The sequence below is a fragment of the Crassostrea angulata genome, chromosome 1 (assembly GCF_025612915.1).
Source record: "Crassostrea angulata isolate pt1a10 chromosome 1, ASM2561291v2, whole genome shotgun sequence".
NCBI lineage: Eukaryota > Metazoa > Mollusca > Bivalvia > Ostreida > Ostreidae > Magallana > Magallana angulata.
In genome coordinates this window covers 12,788,260-12,804,875 of record NC_069111.1, presented here as the reverse complement: position 1 = coordinate 12,804,875, position 16,616 = coordinate 12,788,260, and the positions used below count along the sequence as shown (strand labels likewise).

The 16,616-nt window shown below is 31.4% G+C and overlaps 1 protein-coding gene and 1 pseudogene across 1 annotated transcript; both read left to right on the top strand.

Moving 5' to 3' along the window:
- Positions 1-5,248: 5,248 nt before the first annotated feature.
- Positions 5,249-6,741, top strand: LOC128193254 (complement C1q tumor necrosis factor-related protein 3-like). The gene is made up of 2 exons (XM_052866607.1): positions 5,249-5,649; positions 6,215-6,741. The coding sequence occupies exons 1-2, from the start codon at positions 5,292-5,294 to the stop codon at positions 6,655-6,657; spliced, it is 801 nt and encodes a 266-aa protein (XP_052722567.1). The 5' UTR covers positions 5,249-5,291; the 3' UTR covers positions 6,658-6,741.
- A 5,348-nt stretch (positions 6,742-12,089) lies between these two features.
- On the top strand, positions 12,090-13,146 carry LOC128193263 (complement C1q-like protein 4; annotated as a pseudogene).
- Positions 13,147-16,616: the final 3,470 nt, after the last annotated feature.

Genomic DNA, 16,616 nt, shown 5'->3' with positions numbered 1-16,616 from the left:
TGCTTTTCAAGATCTACAATAGTACTAGATCCCAAGACCATCAATAGAGAATAATACTAAGGTGGAATAACACATCGTCACAAAATGGCTGACCTCTGATCGAAACAACTGTTGGTTTTTTTTTATAAGCCTTTAGGGTTTAATCGGCGGCAGTTTTTAACTTATTTCATAGTCGAAGGGATAAAGTGTCGGGCTTGTGTTCCGTACATCCCGAGTTTGAATCTCGCAGGGGCTTTTGTTGTTACTTACTAAATTTAATTTTTTTACATATTCATTTTTTATCCCCAAACTGCAAATTTTTCGCTTATTTGACATATGTACAGTTTATTTATTATTATATCTTTCATAATAAAAAAAATTACTATAAAGGACTAAATCCATGTTTAGCTATATATGGCCCTGTGATTTCTCAAAAATTAAACTAGATCAAAATGATATAAAATTTGTGTTATGTGTTAGTCTAGACCTGATACTATTTTGACTTGCCAGAATTTCCCCGCCAAAACGTCTGCTTGCAAAAATATGTAAATGACAAAACCGGTTCCGGGCCGGTTTTGGGGTAAAATCGCAGTATTTTCGTTCTTTGGTGGTGTTTTTCAACAACAGCACACCCTCTGATCTAAAAAATGTTTTTAAATTATGAAATTGTATCAATAAAAAAAGATATTCAAAGTGAAATTTTTTGGATCAGAGGGTGTGCTGTTGATGAAAATTTAAAATGTAAACAAGATGAGGAGCAATCCGGATTTACTTATTTTTTGACAGTATTGCACGTTTTTTCACACCTTTTTGTTTTAAAAATATAAAAACACAAGAATCAGACACATTATGTCATTGTCATTTAAATCTGACAAATAAAAAGGTACAGTGTGTTGTTAATGAAACGTATATGTGGTCAATTTTTACACTAAATTTTGCGCATGCACGACATTCCATACATGCTTATTTGTATACGTAAACAAACAGAGGCTTTTACTTTGCGTGATTAATCTTGAAAATACACGGACGGAAGATGAACAAAACCTATAGAAAATGGAGAAAGAAGAACTGTGAAGGTATGTATATGAATTTTATTGAATACGTAGATTTCTGTTGATTTTTTCTTGAATAAATAATATTGTTCGCAACGTTCGTCTGCATGATACTATTTGATAGATGAGAAGATTGGCCAATGAATTGTTCAATCCGTGTGTACGTTATTCAGCCTTAAAGACTGTTCTTATATAGACATGTAATTAAAACATACAAGAATGGTTATTAATCTGAAAATTTGGTCTAAAAACAATTAATATTCGATTACAGTGCATACTGTATAGCAGATGTCATGTAGGCAAAGAGTTAGTCGTCTATATTTAGAAATAAAAATGAAGGACGCAATATACATGGAAAATATATATTCCTATATATTTAGTAAATAAATCAACCTGTATAAACCATAATTATTTTCCTAATAGACGGGAAAACGGCCAAGTGTGTTGTTTTAAAGTTTTTTTAGTGTACTATACAACGTATAACTCAATGTTTCTCCGGAGTCTGAATGGCTGAATGGTAGCGTTCTCGATTACAGACACGACGATCCGGGATCGATCACCATTCGGCGCGATTTTTTTTTTTCTTTAAATAATGCCTAGAAATATATTGAGTGCACCTTTTTTCAACGGCACTTCTATAAACCCCCCCCCCCCCCAAAAAAAAAACCAAAAAAAAACATTTTCCTCATAATATGGCAATGAAAGTTTATCATCATATTATAGCAATTAGAGTTAATCTAGAAAATCATGCAATACGTGTAAATGATAATATATTGATCACATGTCTAAAACAAAACTTGTAACACAGCTGAAGGTCTGCAGCTCCCCAAAATATTAGAAAGACAGTTCCATTAAATACTTTGGGGGGGGGGGGGGGGCACTGTAATTCTACAGTTTGTCAATTTGAGTTTTTCTGTAAAGTTAATTTATACTTGATACATTGCAAGTATTTGCTTAGTAGTAGTAAACATAAATATTCACAATACAATGTCATATAAAATGAAATCTTTATTTTTTAGTGAACATTAAAGTTGTGTATAACTACATTTTTGTTTTGTATTTTCAGAACATAAAAATGAATGAAGATCAAGTGAAAACAGAGAGTAAAAAGATTTTCCCATGCATCCTTTGCAAAAAAAGAACAAGACCAAATGACAGGAAAAAATGTGAGTCAACAGCAATTCGTCGCTTCCTCAGAAAGAACTTTCTTGTTGAGGCAAACTCAAACGACATCTTGTGCAACAAGTGCAGACATCGCTACCATGGACACCAGAAAACTTGCCACCAGACGTCCAGTTCTCTTCCTGTGTCTCGGCCTCCACAACCAGGAGTGTGCAGTCCACCATCCATATCTTTGCCTCTCCAGAGAACACCTTCTTCACATGCCTACTGCTTAATCTGCAAGCGACCGGGTCCTAAACTTGTTGTCGTGTCTTCAGCAGCTAGATTTTCAGCATTTCTTCACCATGAAATTATCATCCCACCTGGAAGCAGATGTTGTCCATCCCACATTGATGAAGGGGAGTTCAGACCTGGTGTTTTGACCAATATACAGACATTTGAGTCTTCTCTTGTAAACAAGTCGACAGTGCTGGAACTGATCCAAAAAATTCGAAATTATGCCCTCCAGACCTCAACAAGCAGATTTTCTTTCGAACTGTCAAGCCTGAGCAACACTGATTATATTGCACTGACTGGCATCACTAAAGAAAACTTTGAAGACCTCCATTCCTTTATTTCCACTGATATTCGAAACACACAAAACCGAGGCACAAGGATGTCACTTGGAATCTTTCTTCTGAAACTGAGATCAGGAATGTCAAATCAACTTCTGGCCACGATTTTTGGAATTTCAAAGTCTTCCCTCTGTAGAGCAGTAAAATCAGTCCGTACAGCACTCATGAAGTCATTTGTACCACATCATCTTGGACTACAACATACAACAAGAGAAGAAATTATAGAAAATCATACAAGACCTCTGGCACAGGAACTTTTTGGTGATCTTACAAATAAAAAAGCTATTGCTGTTTTGGATGGAACTTATATATATATTCAGAAAAGTAACAACTTCCAGTTTCAACGGAAATCATATAGTTTACATAAAGGCAGGCCCCTTGTTAAACCCATGGTTGTCACATCCACAGACGGATACTTTCTTACAGTTCTTGGACCCTACCTAGCTAGGAATAATGATGCCACTATCCTCAACCATATGCTTCATACCAACGCAGAAGATCTGAAGGGCTGGTTCCATAAAGATGATGTTTTCATTGTAGACAGAGGCTTCAGAGATTCAGTCGAAATGCTTGAGGAGCTGGGAATAAGGGCCGAAATGCCTCGTCTGATGAGCAAAGGGCAGAAGCAGATGACAACCTTAGATGCTAATGCCTCTCGTCTAGTCACCAAGGTCAGTTGTTTCTATATTTTGATTACCAGACCTATAACATAAAATCAATCATTAATCATCATGTCAAAAAAACTTCAATAAAATTACGTTTTCAATAATTCTATATCAAAGTGACTTTTTCCAGGTGTGTTATTCCACCTTAAGTTGCAGGTGCATATCCAACATGGTATCAGTGTTCTTTCTAATAATTCATGTAATTGTTTCTACTGTAAATGGTTTAGATGCTGATGTTTGGAGGGAAAAAAACGAGAAACGATTATTATTGCTAGAGAAATTCACCCTCAGAAAGAAAATGCGAATCTTCAAGTTCTTTATTTCAGAAGCACAACGCGAAAAGAAAATTTTTAAACTAGAGGTCAAAGATGTAGTTGAACGTTTGAAAGATGTAAGTGAACACGTCAACAAGTGTGAAGAGGCGATTCCTAGGCAGGATGAGGACAAAGAGAGAAATTTGGAAAGAGTCATGGAGACTTGGGGTTGACTTTATGATAATGAAATCCTTTCTAAAGGAAATGATCAACCAGGTCCAAGAATAGGTTGCTAGAAAATTATGTTAAGCTTAAAAAAAGTTATATCTGCAAGTGAAAAATAGAGGTTGGGGAATTCATCTAGAATCTAAAGAATTTATTGTGTTTTAACTTTTGTACGCGAGTTAAATGGGTATTCATATGAAGAAAATATTCTTAATGAAGAATAAAACACAGTGTTCTCTGCTCCTTCTTTTTGGACGTTTGAGAGTCTATTTGAGCCACATTCCATATTTTTTGAGGTGCAAATGTTTTTTTCGTGCATTTATTTTTTTATGTTCTGTTCCTATCTTTCTGTTTTGTTTGCTACTAGATTAATGTGTTTTCTCCTAAAGAGATGTTACATAATTGTGTAAGTGTATGTTTGAAATCAATGTTGGATATTGTTAATATTTTTCGCTTAACTTTTGGGTTATAGTTTAAGTTTCCTTCACCATCTGTTATCTCCAGCTAACAACACAAAAGTGCTTATATTACTGGTTCAGCTACATCAATTCTCTTACCACACCTATGTAGGTTTAATCTATCAAACGAACACTTAAACAATTACTATTTTTAAACATAAATGAACACGTTTACAATATAGTCCTGAACTCGCAATTTTTGTATGAATATTTTATTTCACATTTGATAAGAATTTTACACACAATATTGATTTTTTTAAATATTAAATTTGAAAAAATATATATATATATATTCGTATATATAAATTCTTCTTTTTTCCCAAAAATGTTTACGTTAATTTTTTTATATCATTCTATTCAGATAACAGTTTTTGGACACCAACGTATGACTTGATTTAAGAAAATATATTGTTTGAAAAGAAAATTAATTGAACTGCCATTTTATTATTTATTTATTTATTTTGGATTTTTTTTTTTATGATTTTAAAAATTAATCATTAGAGTCAATAAATCAGAATATTTTCTTTATGTATTTTCTGATATCTTAACCTTTTACCAGTCATAGCATAAATTTAATAACGAGGATTGGACACAGAAGTTTATGAAGATACATGTAATCCCTTCTCCCGAAACATAGAGTAGAATCCATCTACATTGAAATATGATATTATTTCAAATTGTATTTCCTTATTCATATATAAAACAGGGTTGGGTAAATATAAAAATCAATTTAGACTCATAAGCAAACTGTTTTGGTTATTTTTGTCAAGGAATGAGGAGACATAGAGAATGCATTTAGGTGTACGGCCGCTAAACACAATTTCATGTCTTATCTATTTATGTGTTTGAAACAAAGTCGTCATATATTGGTTATCTGCATTACAACTGTGTCAAAGAGTCAAGCTGTAAACGTATAGCAAACATGGCAGTAGTGTTTTGTCTAATACTACAGCTGATTATCTCCACAGTAAGTGGGTTAGATTCTGATGTTTGGAAGAAAGAAATCGACAAACGGTTATCATCGCTAGAGGAATTCAATGTTCATCTTCTTGAAGAAAATGCCAATCTTCGGTCCCTTATTTCAGAAACACAACGCGAAAACAAAATTCTGAAACGCGAACTAAACAACATAGCTGAACGCGTCAGTAAGTGTGAAGAAGTAATTCTCAGACAAGATGAGGACATAAACAGGACTGAGGAAACATTCTTAGAGACTAGGGAGTCAGGCGATGGGTCAAAAATATTATCAAGAAAAAATAGTCAACCTGGTCCTAGAATAGGTAAGTAGGAAATCGCGAAATATGATTTTTTTATCGAAACTTTATGCCTCGATTTTTAAAAATATTTTTACGAATATTGTTTCTCTACCCATTTAAACATTATCACATGAAATAGACTATTTTTATCTCATTCTGAACTTTAACCGAAAATGAATTATGTGATTGATGGTTAACGAATTTTGTCAATAAATTTATTAAGTGTTGGTAAAATGAGTTGGCAAACCGGCTCGGCGCAAATTAAAAGCCAGGGCTAATACAGATTTTTCTGTTCTTTTTTTTTTCCTCATCTCATTGAAATTTTCAGACTATACTAGGAAATGTATAAAATATTCTCTGTAAACTTTGCTTTAAATAATTCTATTTTATCACAATTTTATTGGCGATTGGTGATATCAAAGTTGGTAAAATGGGTAGGCAAACGAAATTGGTCGATAATTGAAAATTCTCAGTCTCAATTTTTACTTTTGTCAGGCCCGGGTTTTCCTACCCATTTTACCAACACTCAAATGTATCTTCTACATTTATAAGCTAGAAAATAACTTCTTTTCTTTTTTTAAATTTTAAGTTCCTCCCGATTCTTATCCTGTTTCTGCCGTGGCATTCTACGGGTATTTGTCCCAAAGCAGTGCTCCTAACTTATCACCGCACCATCCTATTGTCTACGATACGGTGGTGATAAACAGGGCCAATGGGTACAACAAGGGGGACGGGATATTCATCGCACCTGTCACCGGTGTCTACGCCTTTCATATCTCTGTATGTGTGATAAATGGTCCAGAAGATCCGTGGGTCAGTCTTGAAATTACTCTCAATGGAAACAGTCTGGGGTCCACGTTTGAAGAGGGTGTAGTCTCTGGATCTGGTTACCATTGCAGCAGCACACTAATTGTATCTGATGTTCACATCGGTGATCACGTATTCGTCAGAACAGTGGAACATGTCAGAGGACATATCCATAGCGATCATCGAGGACGTTCATCATTTTCTGGGTGGCTGTTGTACAGATAGATTGTGATGTTTTATTAAATTACGACAAAGAACGACCCTTTAATTGGACACTGTTACCCTTAAACAAATAAAAAATAAAATGTTTTAGAATTTTTTTTAATTTTGAGAAATCAAACACGTGGTATTTTTTCTATAATTTTCCGTTTAAACTAAATAAATGGACTTATTATTGGGGTTTAATTTTTCAATGAAATCTCGCTTTGTTTGGCTATGACTTGACCTGACGTAGAATAAAATTGTCCTCGTTTGATAACCATTAATTTGATATGTCTGTATCAATATGTTACCGAATCATATAACAAAATTAATATTGCAGTTTTTTAAAGTCAATACGAAAATTACGCTTCCTAGGCTTCCTCTAGGGCGAGGTTTGGTGGGTTTTTTGCAAAAAGAGCAAACGGTTTTTGAAAGCTGGTCCTTATGTTACATCTTATGAGACTTTTCTAAACAGTTTTCTCTCAGATTAAGAACAAAAATTATATAAATATCAGTGTAATATCAGACTGGTGTTATCTCACTGATATCCGACTGGCAAATGCTAAATTCTAAGACTGCTAAAATTAAGAAATGACATCCCTGCAGTGTTTTAAAAGAAGAAATTCTAAAAGCTTAAAGAAAACTTATCTCAAGATCTCTGAGTTTTTAAAATTTATTTTAGTTTAAAGCCGGTTAATAAAGCGATATTTACATGTATATCACCGCCTTTACAGAAGGAATTATTAAACACTGGCAATTATTTATATTAATTAACAGGAATATTGCTTGACGTAAAAATGCATTTGTTTTATATGAAAAATTAGAAAAATTCTTTAAATCAATCATGCATCATATGATATCAAAATAAAAAACTTATATCATAAAATATATAACGTATTATGATATATAATTTTCATGTCAGGAATCTCATGACAAGGATGACAGTAGTAAAAAGAGTAATGATTTCTCTTCAAACATAGAGAAGAAACTATAAATAGAGCACATATATATTAAATCATTAGATCGCTCTTCTGGAAAAAAGGTAAAGTGAATCTCAACGAGCTCTCTACCATTCACGTATTTTAAATCAATGATTTCATTTAAAGTAAATAGTGTTTAAAATATAGCTCCAACTTTTATGAGGTTTCATTCAGGCATTTTTATACTATTTTTATGGCATTAGTTTTACGTTGTACTACTATCTATTTTGGAAAAAATAGATTTTGAAAAGGAAGTAAATATATAAGAAGTTATATGTATCTTAGTGTATCAATTAGAATTACGTGATATCAGAACACGGAACATATATGTATTACCTATGATAATAATGATTGATACTGAGTGAAACTTACATTAAAGTTTAAAATAAACATGAATAAAGAAAATTATAATGATAAAATTAACTCCAGATGGATTATGTAACTTAAAAAAAAATCGACACAGACAAATGAGTACATGTTCTGAATGTGCTAACTTAAAAATTATATATTTGCACATAAGAAACAAATTCTGGAAAGATACTTTTAATGCTCATAAGGAAAAGAACGTTTAGAAATTAATTAATAGAAGTGAATATGCATGTAAAACTGTATGGTGTAACAAATATTACAAAATTAACTAGCAAACAGTTTTTTTTATAAATCCTTTTATGTAAAAGGATTAACTTATATAATGGATCTCTTTGATGGAAATAGTAATTTTTTATCAATGAATTTATCTTTGAAAGAAAATGAGTATTGAAACAAACCATGTCACATATAATTGTTTGAGACTGAAAATATTAGCAGTCTTAAAGAGATACAGTTTTGGTGGAAATGGCTTCTTTATAGATCAATTATACCTAGTGACATTAAAATGTTTGTACCAAAAAAGGATTAAAACCTCCGTGTGTGGTATTTTGAACAAATCAGATGTATTACCAAGGGGTAGAGATAAGTGGGCTAGATATTTTTAAATAAGTGATACACAATAGAAACATATTTATTATCGCCAATCTCTTGTTTCGCAGGGCAGTAAACTTCAGTGGTTTCAATACAGAGTAAACCATCATACATTAGCTTTTACATATTTTAGGATTTTCAAAAAAGTCATAAAAGATACACAAATGCATGTGCTCTTTGCAAAGGAAAGGAAGAAAAAAATCATCCTTTGATCTAGGAATCCCCCATTGTTCAAAGACTTTTTAAACCCTTCAAAGTAGGTGTTATAAAAAGATATTGAATTAAAATTTAAATAATGCAAATTTTATTTTTATTTTGTCCAATTATTCAGAATAAATTCTCAAAACTATTTAATATTATACTGATAGTAGTAAAACAGTAAACATATTTATAAAACTCGTTGTCAAAATACCTGTCCATCATGTCATCAATCATAGGGTTTTTTTTAGATTAATTTAGTTCTTACCTTAAAATTCTGCAATACAATGCTACAGTGGTAACAATGTTATTGTTGACAAGCCAATCGTGTTAAATCGTTCGTGTAACGTGGGTGATCGTTCGTGTAACGTGCGGGATCGTGCGTGTATCAGGAAAATTGGTTTGCGTTTAATACCGTGCGTGTTCGTGCGTGATCGTGCGGTTTTTTCGTTTTGTAACTTTTTTACGGAATGCCAGGATTTATTCTTAAAGCAAAGACAAGTAGTTTTTGTAAAACAATGTGAATTTAAAACTTTTTATTATATAAGAACATTGACAGTTGTTAACATTCATTCTCTCTTTTGTCCTTAAATAATTTTTTAGCTCATTTAATCCTTTGTTCGGTCGAGTTAGTTTTGCTAAATTTTACAATCAGCCTATATCAAGCATCAATTGTGTCTTGACAAATAATTTCAATCATATTAGCAAAAGCGACAGGTTGAATGAAAGCGGCTAAGCTTACCCATTCCCCGTTTTAAACTAAACGATTATTCCCAGCGTTTTTCTTTCAAATGAGAATACGATACGCATTATTATCTAGTAGATTGTATACACATTTGTTTGAAATAAAATTTATTTAGACGCTTTAAAATTTAGAATAAATAGAAATAAATCAATTATTTACTGTACATTATGAAAATATTGGATGTGAAAAATCGAAATTATATGGAACAAGGTAACAAATTTACCTGTATCACGCATAATTAAATCGCACGTAAGAGAATTAAATTACGTAAACAGTCAACTCGTGTAGTTTATGCATAATCTTCATTTCAATTACACGTAATTTTCTGTAACTTACATGTATGATTGAATCTTGTACATTGTACATTGAATCTTGTCCTGAAACAACAATCAAAGTCAAATTGGTCCCATTGGCGAACCTCATTTTCTGGCTGGCTACTGTTTAAATAACCAAATAAAGCATCAACATAACATATCTTATTATCTGATAAATGATTTAATTTTTTTACTGTTTTGTTCAGGCTCTCTGATTGAAATTTCAATGCTAAAAATTAAACAAAGAACTATATATGGTATGCGTCGGCCCCCATATTTCACGCCTTTTAAAGTTTTTCCGGTACATTTAAAAATCGTTATGTATTTTTTTTTTTTAAAACAGTTGGTATTATAAAAACACTTTACATGTATATCGCACAAAGAAAACTAAGAATTAAGGTAAAATAATGATGTTTATCTTAAAGTCCTATCCATGTGTAGTCCTTTCCACTGCAAAGTACATTAACTTTTTGTTTTCAAAAATTGGGTAAACGTTGCTCATTGCAAAAGAAGAATGGACTTTAGAATCTATAGTCTGTCCCAAGATATCTTGGATTCACATTTTGCTTAATTGCTTGATATCTATAAATACCTCAGGGTTCAAACGATGTTTATTCAAAAGTATAAAAAAATTCCAAGATTTCTCAGTCGAATCGCCCCTGTTAGCTTATCAGGTTTCAATACAATGCTAAAAATGTGATGTCTACGGAGATTTTGTATTGCAGCAATGATAACATTAAAAAATTGCGCGACGTATTCCGAGTGTATTCCGAATGGAGAAAAGATGTAAACATTCCCCATTATAAATCTCCGTAAGAAATCTGTTTTCGTTCCTGTGAATTTTCTGACTGACAGTTGAAAATGTGTCAATGAAATTATCTTGGAAATTATCCCTTTCAACTATTTCAAATGTACTTCTTTCACAGGTATGTGTATTTTTTTTTAAAATTGTCCAAATGTGATGCAGAAATATCTTGGGACAGACTATAATGAGTTTGCTGTTGCTCAATTTTGGTGAATTTTGCACATCCCTCATGGAGAAAATAACATTTTAATTCAATAAATAAATTAAGCTTTCTTTCCTTATTTTTCTGACGACATGGAAAATATGTTTTGGTCACTTTACCCTATTTTTTTTAACGACAAATGGTCCTTTCTTATTTTATTGGTCTTGTTTCTTTCTGTTTTGCTGGCCATGTGTTTAATGTGCTTTCTACCTATTTTGTAATTTTGCGTTTCAAAGCAGTGATTACCAATTGGAATTGTTGGATGCTGTTAACATTATGCTTAACTTTTAAGTAACAGTCTAAAGTTCTATCGCCACATTAGACCACAAATTGCTTATATTACTGGTCCAATTATATAAATTCTTAAACACTTCCCAAGTATTTTAAATCATACTTATGAATTTTCAAACGAACACATTAACAACTAGTTATTATACCTAGATAAATGAAATTTGATACAATTTACTTCAGGTTGGGAAAACTTAATCAGATTTGATACAATTTACTTCAAGTTGGGAAAACTTAATCAACTAAACAAAATTAACTTTTAATTTTGATTTCATCTTTGATTTCTACATTAAACATTGAATTTTCATATCAATTTGTCAGTTATTTTAAAAAATGATTTTTGATATCAAAATTCTTTTTCAGGAAATGGTTTTTGTCGTCGACTATTCTTTCTTTTTATTGAGATCGCTATTTAAGAAACTGCTTTCTTTGAAAGCAGAGAACAAAAATTAATTAATTGAACTGTTATTTCATTTTTTATTTATTTATTTTTTGCTAATAAGAAGAGAAATTTTAAATACTTAAGTCGACAATCGTGCGTTTTTAATAACATATATCTTTATAAACAACAATTAATTTTCGGTATCAATAATTTAGAATATTTTGAATTTCTGACATAAAATGCATCTCATGATATCCGAGCAGGGAATTTATGGTAATATCAGAATACAGAAACCATACACTGAGCGTTGAATTATTGAAAAGATAAAAATTTTGATTCCTTATTCATATAAAACGGAATGGTGGTGGATATAAGGATCATTTAAAATCAAAGTAAAAATGTTTTAATTTTTATTACTTCCTAACTGTCAAAGAGTGAAGAGAAAGAGGGAATGCATTGTGTACCGGTCGCTTAACAAAATTACATCTCTTATCTATTTCCATGTTTAAAGCAAATTCGTCATATATTGGTTATCTGCATTACAACTGTGTCACAGAGTAAATCTGTAGACGTATAGCAAACATGGTAGTAGTGGTTTGTCTAATACTACATCTGATCATCTCCACAGTTAGTGGTTTAGATTTTGATGTTTGGAAGAAAGAAATTGAGAAACGGTTATCATCGCTTAAAGAAGTTAGTGTTCACCTTCAAGAAGAAAATGTAAATCTTCGGTTGCTTATATCACAAACACAACGCGAAAACAAATTCTGAAACGCAAACAAAACGACATTGTTGAACGCGTCAGTAAGTGTGAAGAGATAATCCTCAGACAAGATGCGGACAAGAACAGAACTGAGGAAACATTCTTAGAGACTAGGGAGTCAGACGATGTGTTGAAAATATTTTCAAGAGAAAATAGTCAACTAGGTCCTAGAATAGGTAAGTAGAAAATCGCTCGATGTGATTTTGAATCGAAAGCCCAATGTCGAATACATGTTGAATAAGATTAAATGACTTGAAATTATTTAACAGACACCGATTGTAAATCAATTTACACATAATAAAATGAATCGATTGTACTTTATCTCATTCTGTACTTTAACAGAAAATAAATGGGTAATGATTGGTGGTATACTATTTTGAATTTACATTTAAAAGATTTACTACAATTATAACATGGAACCTCACTTTTAAAGTTCCTCCTGACTCCAACCTTGTGTCCACAGTAGCTTTCTATGGTTATCTAATCCAGCGCAATCCTCCAAACCTAGCAACACACCACACCATAGTCTACGATACGGTGGTGATCAATAAAGGCAATGGGTACAATATAGGAGACGGGATATTCATTGCGCCTGTCACCGGAGTCTACGCCTTTCATTTCTCTGTGTGTGTGATTGAAGGCCCAGAAACTCCATGGGCCAGTCTTGAAGTTACTCTCAATGGCAATGTTCTTGGATCTGTCTTCTAAGAAGGTTCGGTGACAGGAGGTGGTTTCCACTGCAGCAGCACACTAGTAATATCAGATGTTCACATTGAGGACCATGTCTTTGTAAGAACTGAGCAAGCTACACGAGGACATCTTCAAAGCGATCCACGAGGACTAACCTCATTTTCGGGGTGGCTACTTTTTAGATAGAATGCAATGTACTTTTATTATCATATTAAGTTTGATAATTGATAAAATAAATAGAAATAAAAGAAAATGCTACTTTATGGTTCTTTTTCTTTTCTTTTTTATTTTCAGAGAACAATCTTTTTTTCGTTCACGCATTTTTTGCTTAAGAAAAACTTAAGAAAAAATATCGGTGTTTTTTCGTCTTTAAGAATAGAGAAAACGTGAATCACTTACCAATCACTTTTAAGGTTCGTGTTACGGATTTTAGTTGTTCAACAAACAACCTTGGCGCAGTCAGTTTTTGAATTATCAACTCTAGCATAGTGGAATAGTTCCATTCAAAACGGGTATAATTATCAAAAAACAAAACAAGTGCTTGTACTACAATATGAACGTTAAAATATAATAATTTATCAAGGTTAAACTATTTTAAGGGTGGTTTTCGCAAAAAAGGAGACTTTTAAAAGAAACCATAAGAAGTGGCAATGAAAGAAAGTAGTAAAATTTAATGGACAGAGAGACAGACAGACAGACAGATGCCGGACAAGACATGATTAAAAAGCTCAGTTGAGCTTTTAGCTCAGGTTAGCTGAAAATATAAATGTTCATTAAATAAATCTTACAAAGTTTTTAGAAATAACCTACAGCGCAACATTAAAACATTGAAATCCAAGAGAATACTGGAAACGTTTGAATGATAAATGCAGTAATGAATATATTATTTTAATAATATCAATTTTATTTTATTATTTTTAAACTGAAAAGGCGAACAAACACGATTTAAATAACCAACTAGACTATCCTCCTCAAAAACTCTGATGTTCTAAAAAATGACACTATTTAGATATTTTGATACGCATACGCCAGTTTAAAGCAACACTTAAATATTGAACATATTTAAGGGTTACAAATCGATGTTATGTTAAATGCACATTGTATTGCATTATTCATTGAATTATAAGATTTGTAGATATTTTAATTTACAGTATATTATCCGTCCTTATATAGGCATTTTACACGTCTTATCTACCTATCTTCTTTTTAAATTATTTTCATGAAACATAAAAGCCGATAAAAAAGCTGAAATTGAATTAATGTATTTCTAGATCTTTTGCTTGAATATTTAAGTAATTTACAGTTAATTAAATGAAACATGACTGTATCATTTATTAAGCATAACACGCATGATAGAAATTGAGAGAGAGAATTGAATTAATCGTTTTTGTTGATTGAGGTTTAAACTATTATAGAATCAGACATACATGTAACAATGCTTTCAGATAAAATGAGCATATGCATATTTACATAACGTATGTCATCTTGCTATTATGCCTCTACTTATTTTTCACGATATAACAGTGATTCCATAAAAATCGCCGTAAACAGACTGATTCACGGCATAAAACTGGATCGGTTCAATGAAATGATACTTATTTACATATATTTGGAACACTTAGTACTACCTTTTAACCGAGAGAAAAATTCCGAAATATTCCGAATAAAATATGAATATTTATAACCATGGGATGATTTTATTTTAGTTGCAACGTCCTTGTAGACTGGTTGTATGGTATTACATAACTTCAGTACGTCACAATACGACAAAAAAGTAAATTGACTTTATAAATTATGACATTATTACCTGTTATATACGCAAACATTATATAAATTAGAACTTTTTTTATTGTTTGTATCGGTAAAACAAAACAGTTAAAGTAAACCAGTTAGGGAGTCAGCAACGGATTTTAAAGTCGTACTCAGTAGAGCATATACTCGGAGTACGAGTCGGAATACGAGTATAAAAAAGTTTTATAACATCGGGCCCATATTTCTTACGGAGATTTATATTAGGGAATCTTCATTCTCCATTCGGAAGTCACTCAAATTACCTCGCGCAATTTTCAACGTTATCATCCGGGTACTTTCATGTTTCTTGCAAAATTCCCGTTGACTTTGTGTTTAAACATGACAACCCAAAGAGAACGTTTTAAAGGAGAAATCTTAGGATTGTTTTAGAATATCGAATCTTTGGAAACAGAGAAGAAACCGTATACAATGCACGTTGAATAATTAAATAGATATCAAGTTAGATTCCTTGTTCATATAAAACGAAACTGTGGTTTATAGTGGGTTCGTCTAAAATCGTTAGCAAAATGTATTGATATTTTCCATTTTGTAATTGTAAAACCTTTCAATATGAATTGTTTTTTATCAACAGCAAAAGGCCGAAAACATTGAAATACAATTTAAATGACTTGAAATTTCTACTAATGCAACTGAATTTGATTGCATACGAATTAACACTTTATCTGATAAAAATCCACTGAACTTTGCATAGGGATACAATTGTTGTATTTGAAAATAATATTTGAATATTATATAAATTCAATTTATAATTTAAGAAACTTTTATTAACTTGGTTATTTGATTAAGGGTGTTATTTACTCAGGGTTTGAGTTCTCAAATTCCGATTGTTAAAAAGTTCAATGTAATGAGTGAAATTTGTTCTAAACACAAAAAGTATTTATGAAATGAATTATTATTGACAAAACATTCAATAGTTTTACTTAATTATGGAATTATGCTCAAACAAAAATTGACTTTTAGCCAAACAGAGGAAATTCGGACTAAATTTTGCAGATTTTGTTTTCTACTAAAAGTTTTTTGGCAGTAGTCTAATATTAAAAGTTAGGATTTCATATTTAAGTCTACGTAATTTTGCATATTTTCCGTTGGTTTTACCTCACTTATTCATTAAAATAATCTTATGGCACGAATAATTATAATATTGAAAAATGCTTAAAAACGATAAAAGACATCATATCTCAAAATTTTGATCATTGACCTCATATAAATTTTATGCCAACAGAATAAGGTAAATATAAGTAGTTCAATATCATAAATGTTTTTGTATTATCATCATTCAATTTTTTGTAAAATTGAATCAAAAATGGGTAGGGATTTGAAAACTGATAGAGGAAATTCGGACTGAATTATTTTTAAAAATTGATGCTGAAATTTTAATGTTGTGTACTTATTTAGTGCTACTACCATTCGTAAACTTTATCTTATTTTTTGAAGTGTTTAATTATTTGTAATATTTTTATAATTAAGAAAATCTCAATCGTAGTGTAAAATTTTATGGGATTTTTCTTGAATTTTCAATAAATATTCAATGGCCATTAACTCAAAAAGTAGGTCATTGACCTACTTTTCTGAAAGTGAAAAATAACAATACAAGCAAAGGTCTATAACACACAATAGATGGTTTTTCATTATCATCAGTGGATTTTTTTTTCATTCTGAGTAAACGTCATCCTTAAGCCATTCTAGGAAGGGGTTAAATACCTGTTTGAGTGTCAATTTATAATGAAAATCAGACCTTTTTAAAAACTCTTTTTTTTTTTTCATTTTCAAACTCAAATATATATATGGAGAATCAGTCAATGAACATTGGTGAACAAGTGCAAAATACAATTCCCTTATCTTTT